The sequence below is a fragment of the Squalius cephalus genome (genome assembly GCF_949319135.1).
Source record: "Squalius cephalus genome assembly, chromosome: 21".
NCBI classification, from domain to species: domain Eukaryota; kingdom Metazoa; phylum Chordata; class Actinopteri; order Cypriniformes; family Leuciscidae; genus Squalius; species Squalius cephalus.
This window is the reverse complement of record NC_137142.1, coordinates 12,954,793-12,969,085: the sequence shown is the minus strand read 5'-3', so window position 1 is coordinate 12,969,085 and position 14,293 is coordinate 12,954,793. Positions and strand designations below refer to the sequence as shown.

The 14,293-nt window shown below is 44.4% G+C and overlaps 2 protein-coding genes across 2 annotated transcripts in view; one reads left to right on the top strand and one right to left on the bottom strand.

Moving 5' to 3' along the window:
- Positions 1–1,592, bottom strand: part of st3gal7 (ST3 beta-galactoside alpha-2,3-sialyltransferase 7) — a 5,802-nt gene extending 4,210 nt beyond the window's left edge. Inside the window, exons 1-3 of the mRNA XM_079854636.1 lie at positions 1,452–1,592; positions 1,184–1,343; positions 907–1,027 (exon numbers count right to left, since the gene is read on the bottom strand). Of these exons, the coding sequence (XP_079710762.1) occupies positions 907–1,027; positions 1,184–1,317 (255 nt within the window). The 5' untranslated portion in view covers positions 1,318–1,343; positions 1,452–1,592. The remainder of the gene's footprint in view (positions 1–906; positions 1,028–1,183; positions 1,344–1,451) is intronic.
- The window catches only part of ankrd2 (ankyrin repeat domain 2 (stretch responsive muscle)), a 14,387-nt gene extending 282 nt beyond the window's left edge, over positions 1–14,105 (top strand). Inside the window, exons 2-10 of the mRNA XM_079854637.1 lie at positions 9,960–10,205; positions 10,327–10,434; positions 11,522–11,644; positions 11,796–11,900; positions 12,832–12,930; positions 13,020–13,118; positions 13,222–13,320; positions 13,413–13,511; positions 13,597–14,105. Coding sequence (XP_079710763.1) covers positions 10,137–10,205; positions 10,327–10,434; positions 11,522–11,644; positions 11,796–11,900; positions 12,832–12,930; positions 13,020–13,118; positions 13,222–13,320; positions 13,413–13,511; positions 13,597–13,695 — 900 coding nt within the window. The 5' untranslated portion in view covers positions 9,960–10,136 and the 3' untranslated portion in view covers positions 13,696–14,105. The remainder of the gene's footprint in view (positions 1–9,959; positions 10,206–10,326; positions 10,435–11,521; positions 11,645–11,795; positions 11,901–12,831; positions 12,931–13,019; positions 13,119–13,221; positions 13,321–13,412; positions 13,512–13,596) is intronic.
- Positions 14,106–14,293: the final 188 nt, after the last annotated feature.

Sequence of the window (14,293 nt, the reverse complement as noted above, 5' to 3'; positions counted from 1 at the left end):
ATTTTCGAGCACCAAATCAGAATATTAGAATGAAGGATCTGGTTATGCTAAAGGATCATGTGACACAATAAAAAATAAAAATGTGTCATGGTTACACAAACCAAATCAGAATTTTAGAATGAAGGGTTTGATGGATTATGTGACATGAAGACTGAAAATTTAGCATGCCATCAATATAATTAATTACATATTAAAATTATTTTAATATTGCACAACATTGCATTAAATGAGCATTAAAGACTTCTTTCAAAACTTTTTTTTTTTTTTCAAATCTTACTGACCCCAAACTTTTGAACTTTGTGTATATTTATTTATATTTTTGTGATTTATGTATTTATTGATTGATTGATAATTTACTGAAATATTATTACAGCACTATAATCCTCTATAACCCTAAGCATTTTAATATAAATTATAATAATTATTTTAATTATTTTAAATTAATGAACTTGTTTAAAATATCAAGGGGTTTATTTATTTATTTTTTTAAATTGTAGAGAGAATCTTTTGGGGGGTTTGAATAATTATATGTGAACTCCACATGGATTATTTGAATCATTTTAAGCCTGTAGTAAACTCACAGTTGAATAGGCCTAGTTTCACAGACAGGGCTTAGATTAAGCCAAGATTAGGCCTTAGTTTAATTAGGACATTTACGTAGCTTTTATAAATGTGCCTTAGAAAAAAAAAAACATTACTGGTGTGAATCTTGAGACAAAACAATGGCACTGACATTTTAAGATATGTCAGTGCAAGTTGCTTTCATTTAAAACAACTCAAACATGCATTGTAGTCTGGGACTATCTTAAGTCTTGTCTGTGGAACCAGGGGCAAGTCAAGTCACAGATCCTACAAATTGGCGCACATCTCATTAGCTTCATACGGTGAAACAGTGAATTACAGTACCAGAGTTTCAGCAGAACTGTCATTAGTCCAGGTGGGCTCTGGCGTTGGCAGATACGCAGGAACCAGAAGTGCAGAGTAACAGCTCAACAACAGAACAATGCTTAAAATGAAGTTGTTCCTCCTGAAATCATAAAGCAGCAGACTTATGGTGTTTTAAAAGCTTGTGCTAGGTGTGCTTCATTGGTTTTAATGGAATGCGTCTCTTAATCTCCAGTGAAGCGTGTGAATGGCAAGCATGTTTCGGTGGTGTCACAGTGCTTATCTCGCTCAAACCCACCGGCTGAGGAACAGTTCCCTGGACTCTGCCCTGTGGTGTTGGGTGGTCGGGCTCTCCGAGCTGCTGGCTTCCGGTAACAGAGGAACGCTGTCTTCGTCATTATCATTAACACTCAAGTGTTTCAGTGTCACCATTTTTTCCTGTCAGTTCCCAACTACGCCTGTTAGTTATGAAATACTAATTAAAACAGGAGTCATACTTTGCTTGTTCTACAGCCTTCATTCACAGCACATTTGAATGTTATGCATTTGTAAATGTTGTTTCTTACCTCTTATTTCAGGTGTAGAGATAGAAACATGTCTGTGTTGTATTGAATTTGAGCTGCGCTTTTGTCCCTTTCTTCCGCTGCTGTGTTGTGTGTGTGTGTGTGTGTGTGTGTGTGTGTGTGTGTGTGTGTGTGTGTGTGTGTGTGTGCGTGTTTTGTGTCAGTCTGATCCCTCCTCACAGTTAATCATTCACCTGTCTGAGAGGCTTCGCTTTGTATATCTACTGTTTAAACAGCCACACACTGCCATTTTTGGAAAATGTTTGATACCATACCTAACATCAGCATTTCATTTCAAAAGTCCTTTAGACAGCATGTTCAGCTGTTGCTGAAAGCAAAACAATAATCTTAATAACTAAACATAAGTACACAGACTTTATTGGCTTTTCTTTCTCAGCGTTAAAGCATGACTTTTCTGCTCAATCTTAGTTTTAAGTTGTTTGTTACCAGGGTATTTATGTCAAAGAAATCTGAGGGAACTCGATGAAGTGAAAAAACATGTTTTGAGGCCTAAAAGGTTTTGAGAGAGTTGGAAGTGTCCTTTCTGCTCTCATTTGATCAAAAATAAATAATATTGTGAATATTATTACAATAACTGTTTTCTATTTGAATGTTTTAAAATGTAATTTATTCCTGTGACGGCAAAGCTGAATATTTAACAGTCTTCAGTGTCACATGATCCTTCAGAAATCATTCTAATATTATGATTTGCTGCTCATGAAACATTTTATTATTATTATTATTATTATTATTATTATTATTATTATTATCAATGTTGAAACCAGTTGAGCTGCTTAATATTTTTGTGGAAACTGTGATGTATTTTTGGGGATTCTTTAATGAATAAAAAGTTCAAAGGAACAGCATTTATTTAAAATAGAAATCTTTTGTAACAATGTAAAAGTATCTTTAAAGTCCCCATACAATCAAAATTGAAGTTTTTTTGGCTTTTAGCATCAATATGTTAGCCGTACTGTTATCTATAAGCTGGTGTGCTGCAAAACAATGACAAAATTTGCATTCAGAAGATATAAGCATTCAAAATTTATAGTCTCTCACTTCCACCAATATGGATCAATGATTTTGCCCCCTTCATTATAAATAGACGCTGAAGCTGCAGCTAAAATTGGTCACATTTACTATTTTCTACATGGTGAATGGCACATAGTGCACTATATAGGGGATAGGGAACGATTCGGTGTAAATATGCTTTCCATTGGGGCGAATGAAGTCTGGTTTCTGCATAGAATTCTATATTGTAAAGTGATATGGAGGAGAAACGTGAGATTAGGAGGAAACTGCGGCTTTAACGAGCTCAACGGCCCTAGCCGAGCTGTGATATAAACTAAACACTATTGGCTATTTTAAAAAGGGGAGGAGCTGTTCGATGTGTCCCGTCCTGACTTCCTGTTTCAGTGGAAATTATGTCAACACACAGAATAATGCTGACTTCAGTAGGCCTTTAATTTCACTTTTCATAAATTTAATGCATCCCCCAAGTGTTTATTTATTTCACTGAAAACTTACTGCCCTGAAAAAAAACAATATCTGGGACAAAAAACAAAACAATCAGGATCTCAGTTAAGCTGATAGCAGTATACAGCATTTAAACATGAGTAAAGAAAACATTATAAATGGCAGCATTTCTTTAAATTATTGTCATAACAAAAAAAGACTTGATTTGATTATTAGATTAAATATTATGAAGTATTTGCAACAGTAAATCTTTATTTGCTTTATAATAATAAAAAACGTACTGGTTACTTTCGTAACCTCGGTTCCCTTAGAGATAAGGGAACGAGTACTGCGTTGCAAACGCTTATGGGAAAACTCCTTTTCTCGAGAATATTGAAGCCTTTATTTTAAAACGCATTTGCTACAGCACAGGCGAGAGCATCAGACCCACGTGAGTGAGCTGATAGGCTGTGCTGTGGGCAACTGCACGAACCAATGGCGGATAGACAGAAGCGCGCGAGCCAATCAGGGCGCTTGGCGCTCTGTCACTGTCAAGCGCGCGAAACTACACGTGACCATAACATATAAATACAGATAGAATCCGCCATTTGACAGGTATAATCGACTGAAGCGACAAACCTGCCATAAGAAAAATAGCACGGCAAGGCAACGCAGTACTCGTTCCCTTATCTCTAAGGGAACCGAGGTTACGAAAGTAACCAGTACGTTCCCTTACGAGAACGTTCTCTCGTACTGCGTTGCAAACGCTTATGGGAACGTTTCCATTTAAAACGCCGTGCTATTAATCTTTTGGCCGCTCTGACTCACCAGAGTTCCGGGAAGTACAGAATAGCCAGGATAAAAAGAGACCGAACATCGGGCCCATCAATTATCCGTAATAAAGACTGGCCAGAGCCAGTCATTTAACCCACAAGGTGATAGCCGTGTGTTTAATATCAAACTAGTCTGGGTCCGCAGAGCCAGAGTCTAGACTGAAAAGACTGTAACTGCAAAGCAGGGACATTAAAGTTATAATTCATCGGATCTGGCCAAAGCCAGTCACTTAGTCCACAAGGTGAAAACCGTGTGTTCAATATCAACTAGACTGGGTCACAGAGCCAGTGTCTAGACAGAAGAACTGTAGCTACAAAGCAAGGGCATTAAAGCTATAATTCAACAATGTGGACGGAGCGGATATCCGGCCGCCGCACATATGCTATAGATGGGAATACCCAAGTGACCATGGTTCAAAACTAGTCTGGATCCACAGAGCCAGAGTCTAGACAGAAAGAACGCATGTCTGCAGAGCAGGGACATCCAGATTATAGAATCTCACAAATGTGGATGGAGCGGACCAGCCGGCCGCCGCACAAATGTCTTCAATGGGAATACCACTTGACCAAGCCCACGAAGAGGCTACACCTCTCGTGGAATGAGCTCTAACACCTATGGGACAAGAGAGGCCCAGTGAGGTGTAAGCCAGGGCAATGGCGTCAACTATCCATCTGGACAGTGTGGTTTTAGTGACCGGGAGGCCCTTGGATCGGCCCCCGAAACACACAAAGAGCTGTTCAGACTGTCTGAAAGAGGCCGAACGCTCCAGATAAATTCTCAAAGCTCTGACTGGGCAAAGCATGAGAGAATCGCTATCCTCCTCGGAGGAGGGGAGAGCTGACAGAGAAATAACCTGGGCTCTGAACGGAGTTGAGAGCACCTTAGGAACATATCCATGTCTTGGCCTAAGAATGACCTTGGAGTCATTAGGACCAAACTCCAGACAGGAAGCGCTGGTAGACAGCGCCTGTAAATCCCCTATTCTCTTTACTGACGCCAGTGCTAGAAGCAGGGCGGTTTTCAGAGAGAGAGACTTAGGATCAGCTGACTGAAGTGGTTCAAAGGGAGGTCCCTTAAGAGCCCGCAGGACCAAGGAGAGGTCCCAGGCCGGAACAGACGGTGGCCGAGGCGGGTTAAGCCTCCTGGCGCCCCTGAGGAAGCGAACTATAAGGTCGCTTTTTCCTAAGGAGGCCCCGGCTTCCAATACGTGAAAAGCAGCAATGGCTGCCACGTACACTTTGAGAGTGGAGGGGGAGCGACCCGCGTCCAACATCTCCTGTAGAAAAGACAGTACTCTTGGTACTTCACAAGTGTATGGGTCGAGGTCTCGAGCTAAACACCAGCTGGAAAACACTGACCATTTACTGAGATAGAGGCGTCTGGTAGACGGAGCTCTAGCTTCCTTTATAGTATTCAGGACGCCCTCTGGGAGGTTCTGGGGTACCCGTTGAGTGGCCATACATGTAGGGCCCATAAGTCGGGACGGGGATGCCAGATTGTCCTGTTGGCCTGAGTCAGGAGGTCGCGCCTCACTGGGATTGGCCACGGGTCTGCTACAGACAGCTGCATCAACTCTGGGAACCAAACCTGGGTCCGCCAGAGAGGAGCTACTAATAGCACTGCGCTTTTCGTGTTCCTGATCCGTTCGATGACCTGAGGGAGCATCGAGACCGGGGGGAACGCATAGAGAGGAAGGTTGGGCCAGTCGTGGGCCAACGCATCCCTGCTCTTTGAGAAAAAGATTGGGCATTGACAGTTGTCTTCTGAGGCGAAAAGATCTACTTCTGCCTTCCCGAAGACCTCCCAGAGTAGGAGAACTGTCTGAGGGTGGAGAGACCATTCCTCTGGGGGAACTCTGCCCCGAGAGAGCATGTCTGCTCCTGTATTCAACGTGCCTGGCACGTGAGCTGCCCTGAGCGAGCGCAGATTGGTGTGAGCCCATAGCAAGAGCTGTGAGGCTATGGCAAACAGGTTGCGGGACCTGAGGCCGCCCTGGCGATTTATGTAAGAGACCACCGACATGTTGTCCGTCCGTACCAACACGTGGTGTCCCGCCAGGTATGGGAGGAATGTTTTTAGGGCTAGAAAAACTGCTCTCATTTCGAGGCAGTTTATGTGTAGGCGTTTCTCCGAGCTCGACCAGAGGCCGGAGGCAGGCCTGCCCTCGTACAGAGCTCCCCAACCGGAGTTGGAGGCGTCTGTTGAAATCATCCTCCTCTCTGAAACTACCCCCATGCTTACGCCCTGCTGGTACCAGCTGGCGTTTTTCCAAGGGGCCAGGGCTTGAACACAGCGCTGGTCCACCTTGATAATCAAGTGGCCTGAATGCCAGGCGTGGGGTGGCACCAGAGGAGCCAGCCACAGCTGAAGAGGACGCATACGCAGTAGGCCTAGTTGGAGTACTGATGATGCAGAGGCCATCAGGCCAAGGATCCTCTGAAACGTTCTGAGGGGTACAAGAGAGCCCTCTATGAACGATGCCGTGAGCTGCTGAATCGTTAGAGCACGGGCCGGTGTGGGCCATGCTCTCATAAGTACGGAGTCGAGAACTGTTCCCAGGAACGTGATACGTTGGCTGGGCAACAGAACACTCTTTGCAACATTGACCCTGAGCCCTAGACATTCTAGATGGCTGAGGAGCCAGGCTTTGTGAGTATGTGACTCCGCCTCTGACTGGGTCAGTATGAGCCAGTCGTCGAGGTAGTTTAGGATGCGCATTCCCCGCTGTCTCAGGGGGGAGAGAGCTGCATCCATGCACTTCGTGAATGTACGAGGCGCTAGTGCCAGTCCAAATGGAAGAACTGTGTACTGGTATGTCTGCCCCTCGAAGGCGAATCTCAAGAATGGCCTGTGGTGGGGGTTCACTTGAATGTGAAAGTAAGCGTCTTTCAGATCTACTGAGAAAAACCAGTCGCCTGGGCGAATCTGCGCCAGGATATGTCTGGTCGTGAGCATTCTGAACGGCCGTGACATGAGAGCCTTGTTCAGATGTCTGAGATCTAAAATGGGTCTCAGGCCGCCGTCTTTCTTTGGAACAAGAAAGTATCGGCTGTAAAAACCTGACTCGCTCAGAGAAGGGGGGATCTTCTCGATGGCCCCTTTCGCCAGCAGACTTAACACTTCGGTGCGGAGGACATGACTCAATGTGCCCCTTACCGTGGTTTGTATAACCGCGCGAAAACGCGGTGGTCTGCGGGCGAACTGAAGCGAGTAACCATGCTTTATGATGTTCATCACCCATACTGAAACTCCGGGGATAGCTTGCCAAGCTAGAGCCCGCAGAGCTAGAGGCATTATCATATCTGGAACACCCAGAGTGGGGGGCTCGGACTGACATGTATGCATGTGAGAAATTATGCTCGATTTGTGCTTTGTGTGGGTCGCTGTTAAAACAGCGTTTGTTTGCAGGGGTGCGTGACATGTGACGGGCCCATGAACTGCATTTAGAACTGCTGCAGCCGCCTGAACTGAAGAGGGAGCCGTGAGCAGTAGTCGAGCGATTTTTGGGGCTGGTCCGGCCGCAGCGGGACAGTGACCCCTCTTTGTGCCGGTTAGGACGGCTTCTTGGGCTCGTGATCGAGCGTCAGCTTCGGCCGCGGGCCCTGGCGCTTAGGGAACGGGAACCGTTTCGCTGGCTTCATGTGCTTACTGGTCTCAGCCGCTGGGCGGGGCTGGAGGACCTGGGACACCACTTTCTCAGGTCGCGGCGTGCTCTTGGGGCGCCGTTGGACTGAGCTGGAGCGCTTTGGTAGAAAGTGTCTCATGGCGCTGGAAGCCTTCTGAGCTTCAGTGAAGCGATCGGCGAAGCCGCTGACAGATGGGCCGAAGAGACCTGAGGCTGTGACGGGCGAGTCGAGGAAGGCAGTTTTATCCGCGTCCCTGATCTCGGTTAAGTTTAGCCAGAGGTGGCGCTCCATTACCACTAGGCTGGCCATATTGCGGCCCAGGGCTTGAGCGGTGGTCTTCGTGGCCCTCAGTGCCAGATCCGTGGCACTCCTGAGGTCTTTAAATGTGTCTGGGTCCGGGCCTGACTCATCCATGGAACGGAGAAGTTTGGCCTGGAAGGCTTGAAGCGTCGCCATGGCGTGAAGTGCAGAGGCGGCTTGACCGGCGGCAGCGTATGCGCGGCTGGCAATGGCCGAAGTAGTTCTGCACGGCTTAGAAGGGTGCACCGTCTTAGACCTCCAACTACCTGCAGTGGGGGGGCATAAGTGTGCAGCGACCGCTTCCTCCAGTGGGGGGAGAGACACATATCCTTTCTCTTCAGCGCCGTCAACAGTGGAGAGCGTAGAAGAGGCAGATGAGCGCGTTCGCGCTGAAAAGGGCGCGCGCCAGCATTTTGTGAGCTCTTCGTGAACCTCAGGCATAAATGGAGCGGCGCGCTGACGAGGGGCCTGCTGGCGCCCCGGCAGGTACCATTCATCGAGGCGGCTTCTGGCGGGCTCAGCTGGAGAAAGCCAATCGAGTCCCAACTCGTCAACAGCGCGAGACATGACACGGAGAAGTTCGGCGTCAATGCTCGCTCGAGTATCAGAAAACTCTAGCTGAGAGGGGGGGGCGGGGTCCGCGGAGCCCGACCAATCCTCGCTCTCAGATGCCGCCATAGAAAGTGCGTCATCGACGTCATCCGGAGATGCGCCGAAAGAGACGAGTCCAGCCGCTTCAGACGAGGGGCGCTGCTCGCTCCGAGAGAACAGGACAGGCGAAGAAGGCGTGGGCGAGGCACGAGGAGAAAGGCCCGGCGTGCACTCGCTAAACTCACCGCGCTCAGGACGCCTCTGATCGCGCCGCTTCTTCCTACGGGGCTCGTGGGGCGCCGAAGACGGAAGGTGGGCGGAATCGGTCACCGTCGAAGACAGCCTTGAACGGAGAACGGAGACAGGCATCCCGTCGCAGAATTGGCAGCCGCCTTTCATGAGCGCTGCCTCGGCGTGCTCAGGGCCGAGGCAGGCCGCACACTGGGTGTGTCCGTCGGATGCATGCAGGGAGACCCCGCAGCTCTCACAGAAGGAGAGAGGCATTATGCCGCGCTGTGAAAACAGCGGTTTGCTCTTTTAGATAAATATGCAATGAAAAGGATATAATTTTTCGTCGGATGCCACAGGGAAACGCTCAGCTGGCGAGATGCCGGGATGCGAAGCTGTTCCGCTGGACGGCTTTTCCACGACGAGGGCTTCTTACGACCGGAGAAAATCAGCGACGAGGTGAGTCGAGCTGAAGGAGATTAAATCTGTCAAATGGCGGATTCTATCTGTATTTATATGTTATGGTCACGTGTAGTTTCGCGCGCTTGACAGTGACAGAGCGCCAAGCGCCCTGATTGGCTCGCGCGCTTCTGTCTATCCGCCATTGGTTCGTGCAGTTGCCCACAGCACAGCCTATCAGCTCACTCACGTGGGTCTGATGCTCTCGCCTGTGCTGTAGGAAATGCGTTTTAAAATAAAGGCTTCAATATTCTCGAGAAAAGGAGTTTTCCCATAAGCGTTTGCAACGCAGTACGAGAGAACGTTCTCGTAAGGGAACTACTGCTTAAAGTTTAGAAAAAAGCCTGCATGGGGAAAGTACTGGGGAATTACTAAATTCAGTAAACAGCAGAATTGTAATTTTTAATTAGTTTTAAGCAGATATTTGAACAGTTATTGTACATTTTTAGTTCTTTTCCAATAAATATTTCAATCATATTTAAGTTAGGGGTGACTCCTGACATTTAACGACTGTTCAGTTGAAGGACTTGAACAGCATGACTGCATTATGAAATCAAACAAACCATTAGAAGTATTTACACATGATTATTTGCTGTTGCTCAATGTTTGGTTCAGTTGTTTTATTTGGTTTTATTGAAAATTTCAACTTGATCTCACCTTTACAACCATTTGCATCTGTTCTTCCTTCAAACACAAACTGCATATCACAAACACTTAGTCATAATAAGACATTTGTGTGCATTCGTGCGAATGTACAACCAACAGGATGTTCCAGAATGCCGTCCCGTGATTGGACATTGTGTGTTAACGGGCGTTCTTTGAAACTAAGAGGCATTTACGAGGTATCACTTGACACTAATGAACCACTTATAAATAACATAATCTCCAAAACAGGGTGTTTATTGGGTCGTGATTCTTGTAAAACTGGACTCCCAGAGTGTGGCAGAGGGCAGGCCTCTGGAGGTGGACGGCAGCGAACAAACGGTGAGCTCATGTTGCGTGTTTGTGTGTGATCCAGCTCCTGTCCACAGCTGTCACACCGGGCCTGACGTGGCTTTACATTCCTGCCGTGAGCTATAAGACCAGTTCACATCTCAGTCCAGCAGGTCTGCTCTTAACGGTGGGATTTTTACACGATTATTTGTGAAAGTTTGCGACTTGAAAACACTTCTTTTTATACTTTTCTTCCCTTATAATGGACGAGAGCATCCTATGGGTGACGGCTGTGGTTGATAGAAGAGCAGCCCTTGATAAACGGGACAAGGTACAGTCTAATGAAATGAATTCATTTCTCATTTTGATCATTTATTATGTATTTTATTTGTAATAAGTCTGGGAAGTACCTGTCTGAGAAAGTTTGTTTGTCTTCTATTGAAATTGTTTAGAAGCGTCAAGCTCGGGCACGAAAGTTGGGGATTTTGGTCGTGGATGAACCTTCTGTGGGGGCAGAACAGGGAAATGTATGTGTCAATCAAAGAGTTGCAAACATTCAGGTGAGTGGGGAACAAAATCGCAGCAGAGATCAAAATTTGGACTGTTAATGAAAAGATGAAAATTGTACCAGTCTGAGATAAACTTGATACTTGAAGTATCAATAATCGATATCTCCAATAAAGTCATGTTATTCAGCCTTCATATAGTCTTCATGTGAAGCTCAAACAGTCAAGGCAAGGTCATGGGATCGATTTCCAGGGAATGCATGAATTTAACAAAATATATAGATTGAATGCAGTGAAAGTCGCTTTGAATAAAAGCGTCTGCCAAATGTGTAAATGTGAAGTTACTTTGGTTGTAGGAAATTATATAGACCTTGAGTTCTCAACTCTGGCTCTCGAAGTCCACTTTCCTGCAGAGTTTATCTCCCACTTTGATCAAACTCACCTGCCTCAAACTCAAAGCCACCATATATGGCTGCGTCCTATTCAGAGACTGCATCCTTCGAAGGCCGATTGGAAGGGTCCTTCAAATGCGTCCTTTCCCATGAAATGAAGGATACAACAAATGAATCCTTCGCGACCTTGCCTACCCCAGAATTTATTGTGCGCCCGTGGCGACAGGATTTTCTTGGAGAGAAATTGCGTAATTACACTTTCAAACATAAGTATTGGGTTTCAACTTACTTAAAATTTCTAATGATACAAATGTAAAAAAAAAACAACAACCACCTTTAAAGCAGTTCAAATGTTGACACATGTTACAAAGATGCGCTTTAGTTTATACTTTTCTATATACTGAGATGGAACATGGTGAACATATTTAGACAGTTTGTGAACCATTTGGTTTTCAGACAGTTTAATATAACTTTGAAAAAAAGTGTAGTACAAACGTTACAGCCACTCTTTAACGGCAGCTGTCACAGTTTCTAGGCGACAAGAACAATCCTCTGTAGGCTAGACCGTCCCATTTCATTTTAGTCCCATGTACTAATAATATCCAAATTTGCCATCTCATATCAGTTTAACTAGATTTTCACAATCCTGTAAATTAAAAACCATATGAGCCAATTTTATTGTAAGAATACTGCATGTGCTGTGCAGACCAGGATCAGTCAGTGATGAAGAGAAGTGAATTTTCATACAGGCAGAGGAACGTGTGAGGCGTGTGATCGTTGATCTGGGGGGTGCAGAGAATATTATTGAGCTGCGTATGAAGAATAAGAAGAACAAGGCCGCAGCTTCCAAAAGCCTAATGGATGTTCCTATGGTGAGGGAAACCCATCTGTCTTTCTTGTCTTTAATATTGTTATGTGCATTTGAGTTGCATATAAGTATTATTTAAGTATTAGTCTTTTTGCTTCTGTTTTTTTTTTTTTTTGAGTGTTTAACCATTGAAATTTGTCTCTGGTGTTTGTCAGGGACTTGTTGAACCAGAGGAGTTTTTAAAAGCAGCAGCTCAGGGAAAGATGGAAGTAGTGGAGAAGTTTCTGGAAGATGGAGGAGATCCAAACACCTGTGATGAGGTGCTGTATGTCTGAAATGACATGCTCTCTCCAGTGTTGTTTTAGTATCAGTGAGATACTATTATAGTTTTTTTATTAGCTTTCATTTTAATTTAAGTCAACGCTTTAGTGCTAAAACAATACATAAAATGCATTACCATTCTGATACATCGACTTGTAGACGAGCCTGTGTGAACGAGTGGAGGCGGAGCTCATTTGCATGTACGAAATGAAGCAAGGGTGTAGAGTTACATTCAAGCTATTTTAAGGCATGAATTATTATTTTTTCACAGGAAATTTTTTTTAAATATGTCATTTTGGAGATCAAAAATTTAAAATTTGTGGCCTAATGGTTAGAGAGTTGGACTTGTAACCCGAAGGTTGCAGGTTCAAGTCTCATTCGGCAGGAAATGTAGTTGGGGGGAGTGAATGAACAGTACTCTCTTCCACTTTCATTACTAACAACTGAGATGCCCTTGAGCAGGACACCTAACCCCCAATCGCTCCCCGGGTGCCGCAGCAAAAATGCCTGCCCACTGCTCTGTGTGCGTGTGTTCAAAAACTCACTGCTGTGTGCGTGTGTTCAAAAACTCACTGCTGTGTGCGTGCACTTGGATGGATAAAATGCAGAGCACAAATTCCGGGTATGGGACACTATACTTGGCTACATGTCACGTCACTCAACTATTGACTATAAAAAAGGTGATTCCCCAGAGGATGGCGATTTAGCGTGATCCATGTCAACCTTTCTCGCTCATTGTGACAACCTACCTCTCCCACGCCATATACACATGTCAAAGAAGTCGGAGCAACTTTTTTAAAATGTTGTATTGGCAACTAGCTAAAATTTGTATTCAAGTAACACTTTTTTATTTGATGGTTTTAGTTTTAGTTGACTATAATAACGCTGGTTCTCTGACTCTATGATGACTCACACAACTGTTTGTCTTAGTTCAGAAAAACAGCACTCCATCGGGCTGCTCTGGAAAATCATGCTAAAATAGTGGAAAAATTGCTGGACAAAGAAGCTGATATCAACTTTAAAGACAGGGTGAGATCATTAAAAATGTTTATTAAGTCAATTCATTGGTACAATGGTGTTGTGATTGTGTTGATTTGCTTTTGTTGTCCGTGGTTTAGCTGGATTGCAGGGCTGTACATTGGGCTTGCAGAGGTGGAAGTATCTCAGCGCTGAAAGTTCTTCAGGACAGGGGAGCTGATATCAACGTCAGAGACAAAGTAATAATGTTTTACTGGAAGACAAAAATACTGTACAGTATAAAAAATAAGCTGTCGCAAGTATGCATAATATGGTCAAATCGTATTGCTCCCTCCCATACAGCTGCTTAGCTCACCTTTACATGTGGCCACACGGACTGGTCACAGCGACGTGGTCCAGCATCTTCTAGCCTGTGGAATCAATATTAATGCTAAAGATTGGGTAACAGATGAATAATTCATGAGGAAAACACAAAAAGTATACGGATCATGCAAATTAAAAGTCAGTTTAAACATTTCATTTCTCTTTTAAAGGAAGGAGACACAGCTCTACATGATGCTGTCAGATTAAATCGATATAAAATTGTAAAACTCCTCATACTGGCTGGAGCCGACATGCAGATCAAGAATGCTGTAAGATCATGCTGGATGAGAAAAACAAATCTGATAAAATATAATGTACACAGCTGGATATAAGCACTTCATTTGTTTGTTTCAGGAGGGCATTACAGCCACTGAACAGGTGAAGCAATGGCAGTTTGACACTAAGGAGACACTGGAGAAACTGGATCAGATGAGGGAGGTTGGTCTGGCCTGACGGACACATGGAGATGTGTTGGATTCATTAGAGTCACTTGTGAACAGGTGCACGGCTGAGAACAACAACACCTCTGCCTGAGTAACTATTTGTTCTCCCAAAAATGAAAATTCTGTCATCATTTTCTCACCCTCATGTTGCTCCAAACCTGTATGAATTTCATTCTTCTGTTGAACACAAAGGAAGATATTTTGGCACCATTGGGGATATTGGGGCACCATTGACTTCCATAGTATTTTTTTTTCTACTATGGAAGTCAATGGGGACCAGAAACTGAATGAATAATGATTGTATTGTATTCATTTATATAAAGAAATGAGGCTTATATTTATTTTTATTTTAAAAGGCACTGCAATACCTTGAACAGATCATATACAGTAGTAAAAACTTTCAAATAGATGAATCACTAATTCGCAATTAATCGCATCTAACAAAATCTTATATATATATATATTGTATATATGTATACATACTGTATGTATGTATGCATGTGAGTGTGTATAGATGCGATTAATCTCGATTTGACAGCACTATATATACTAACATGTAACTTAAGATTGTGTGGTTAAGAAATGGTTGATGATTATATTGTAAATGC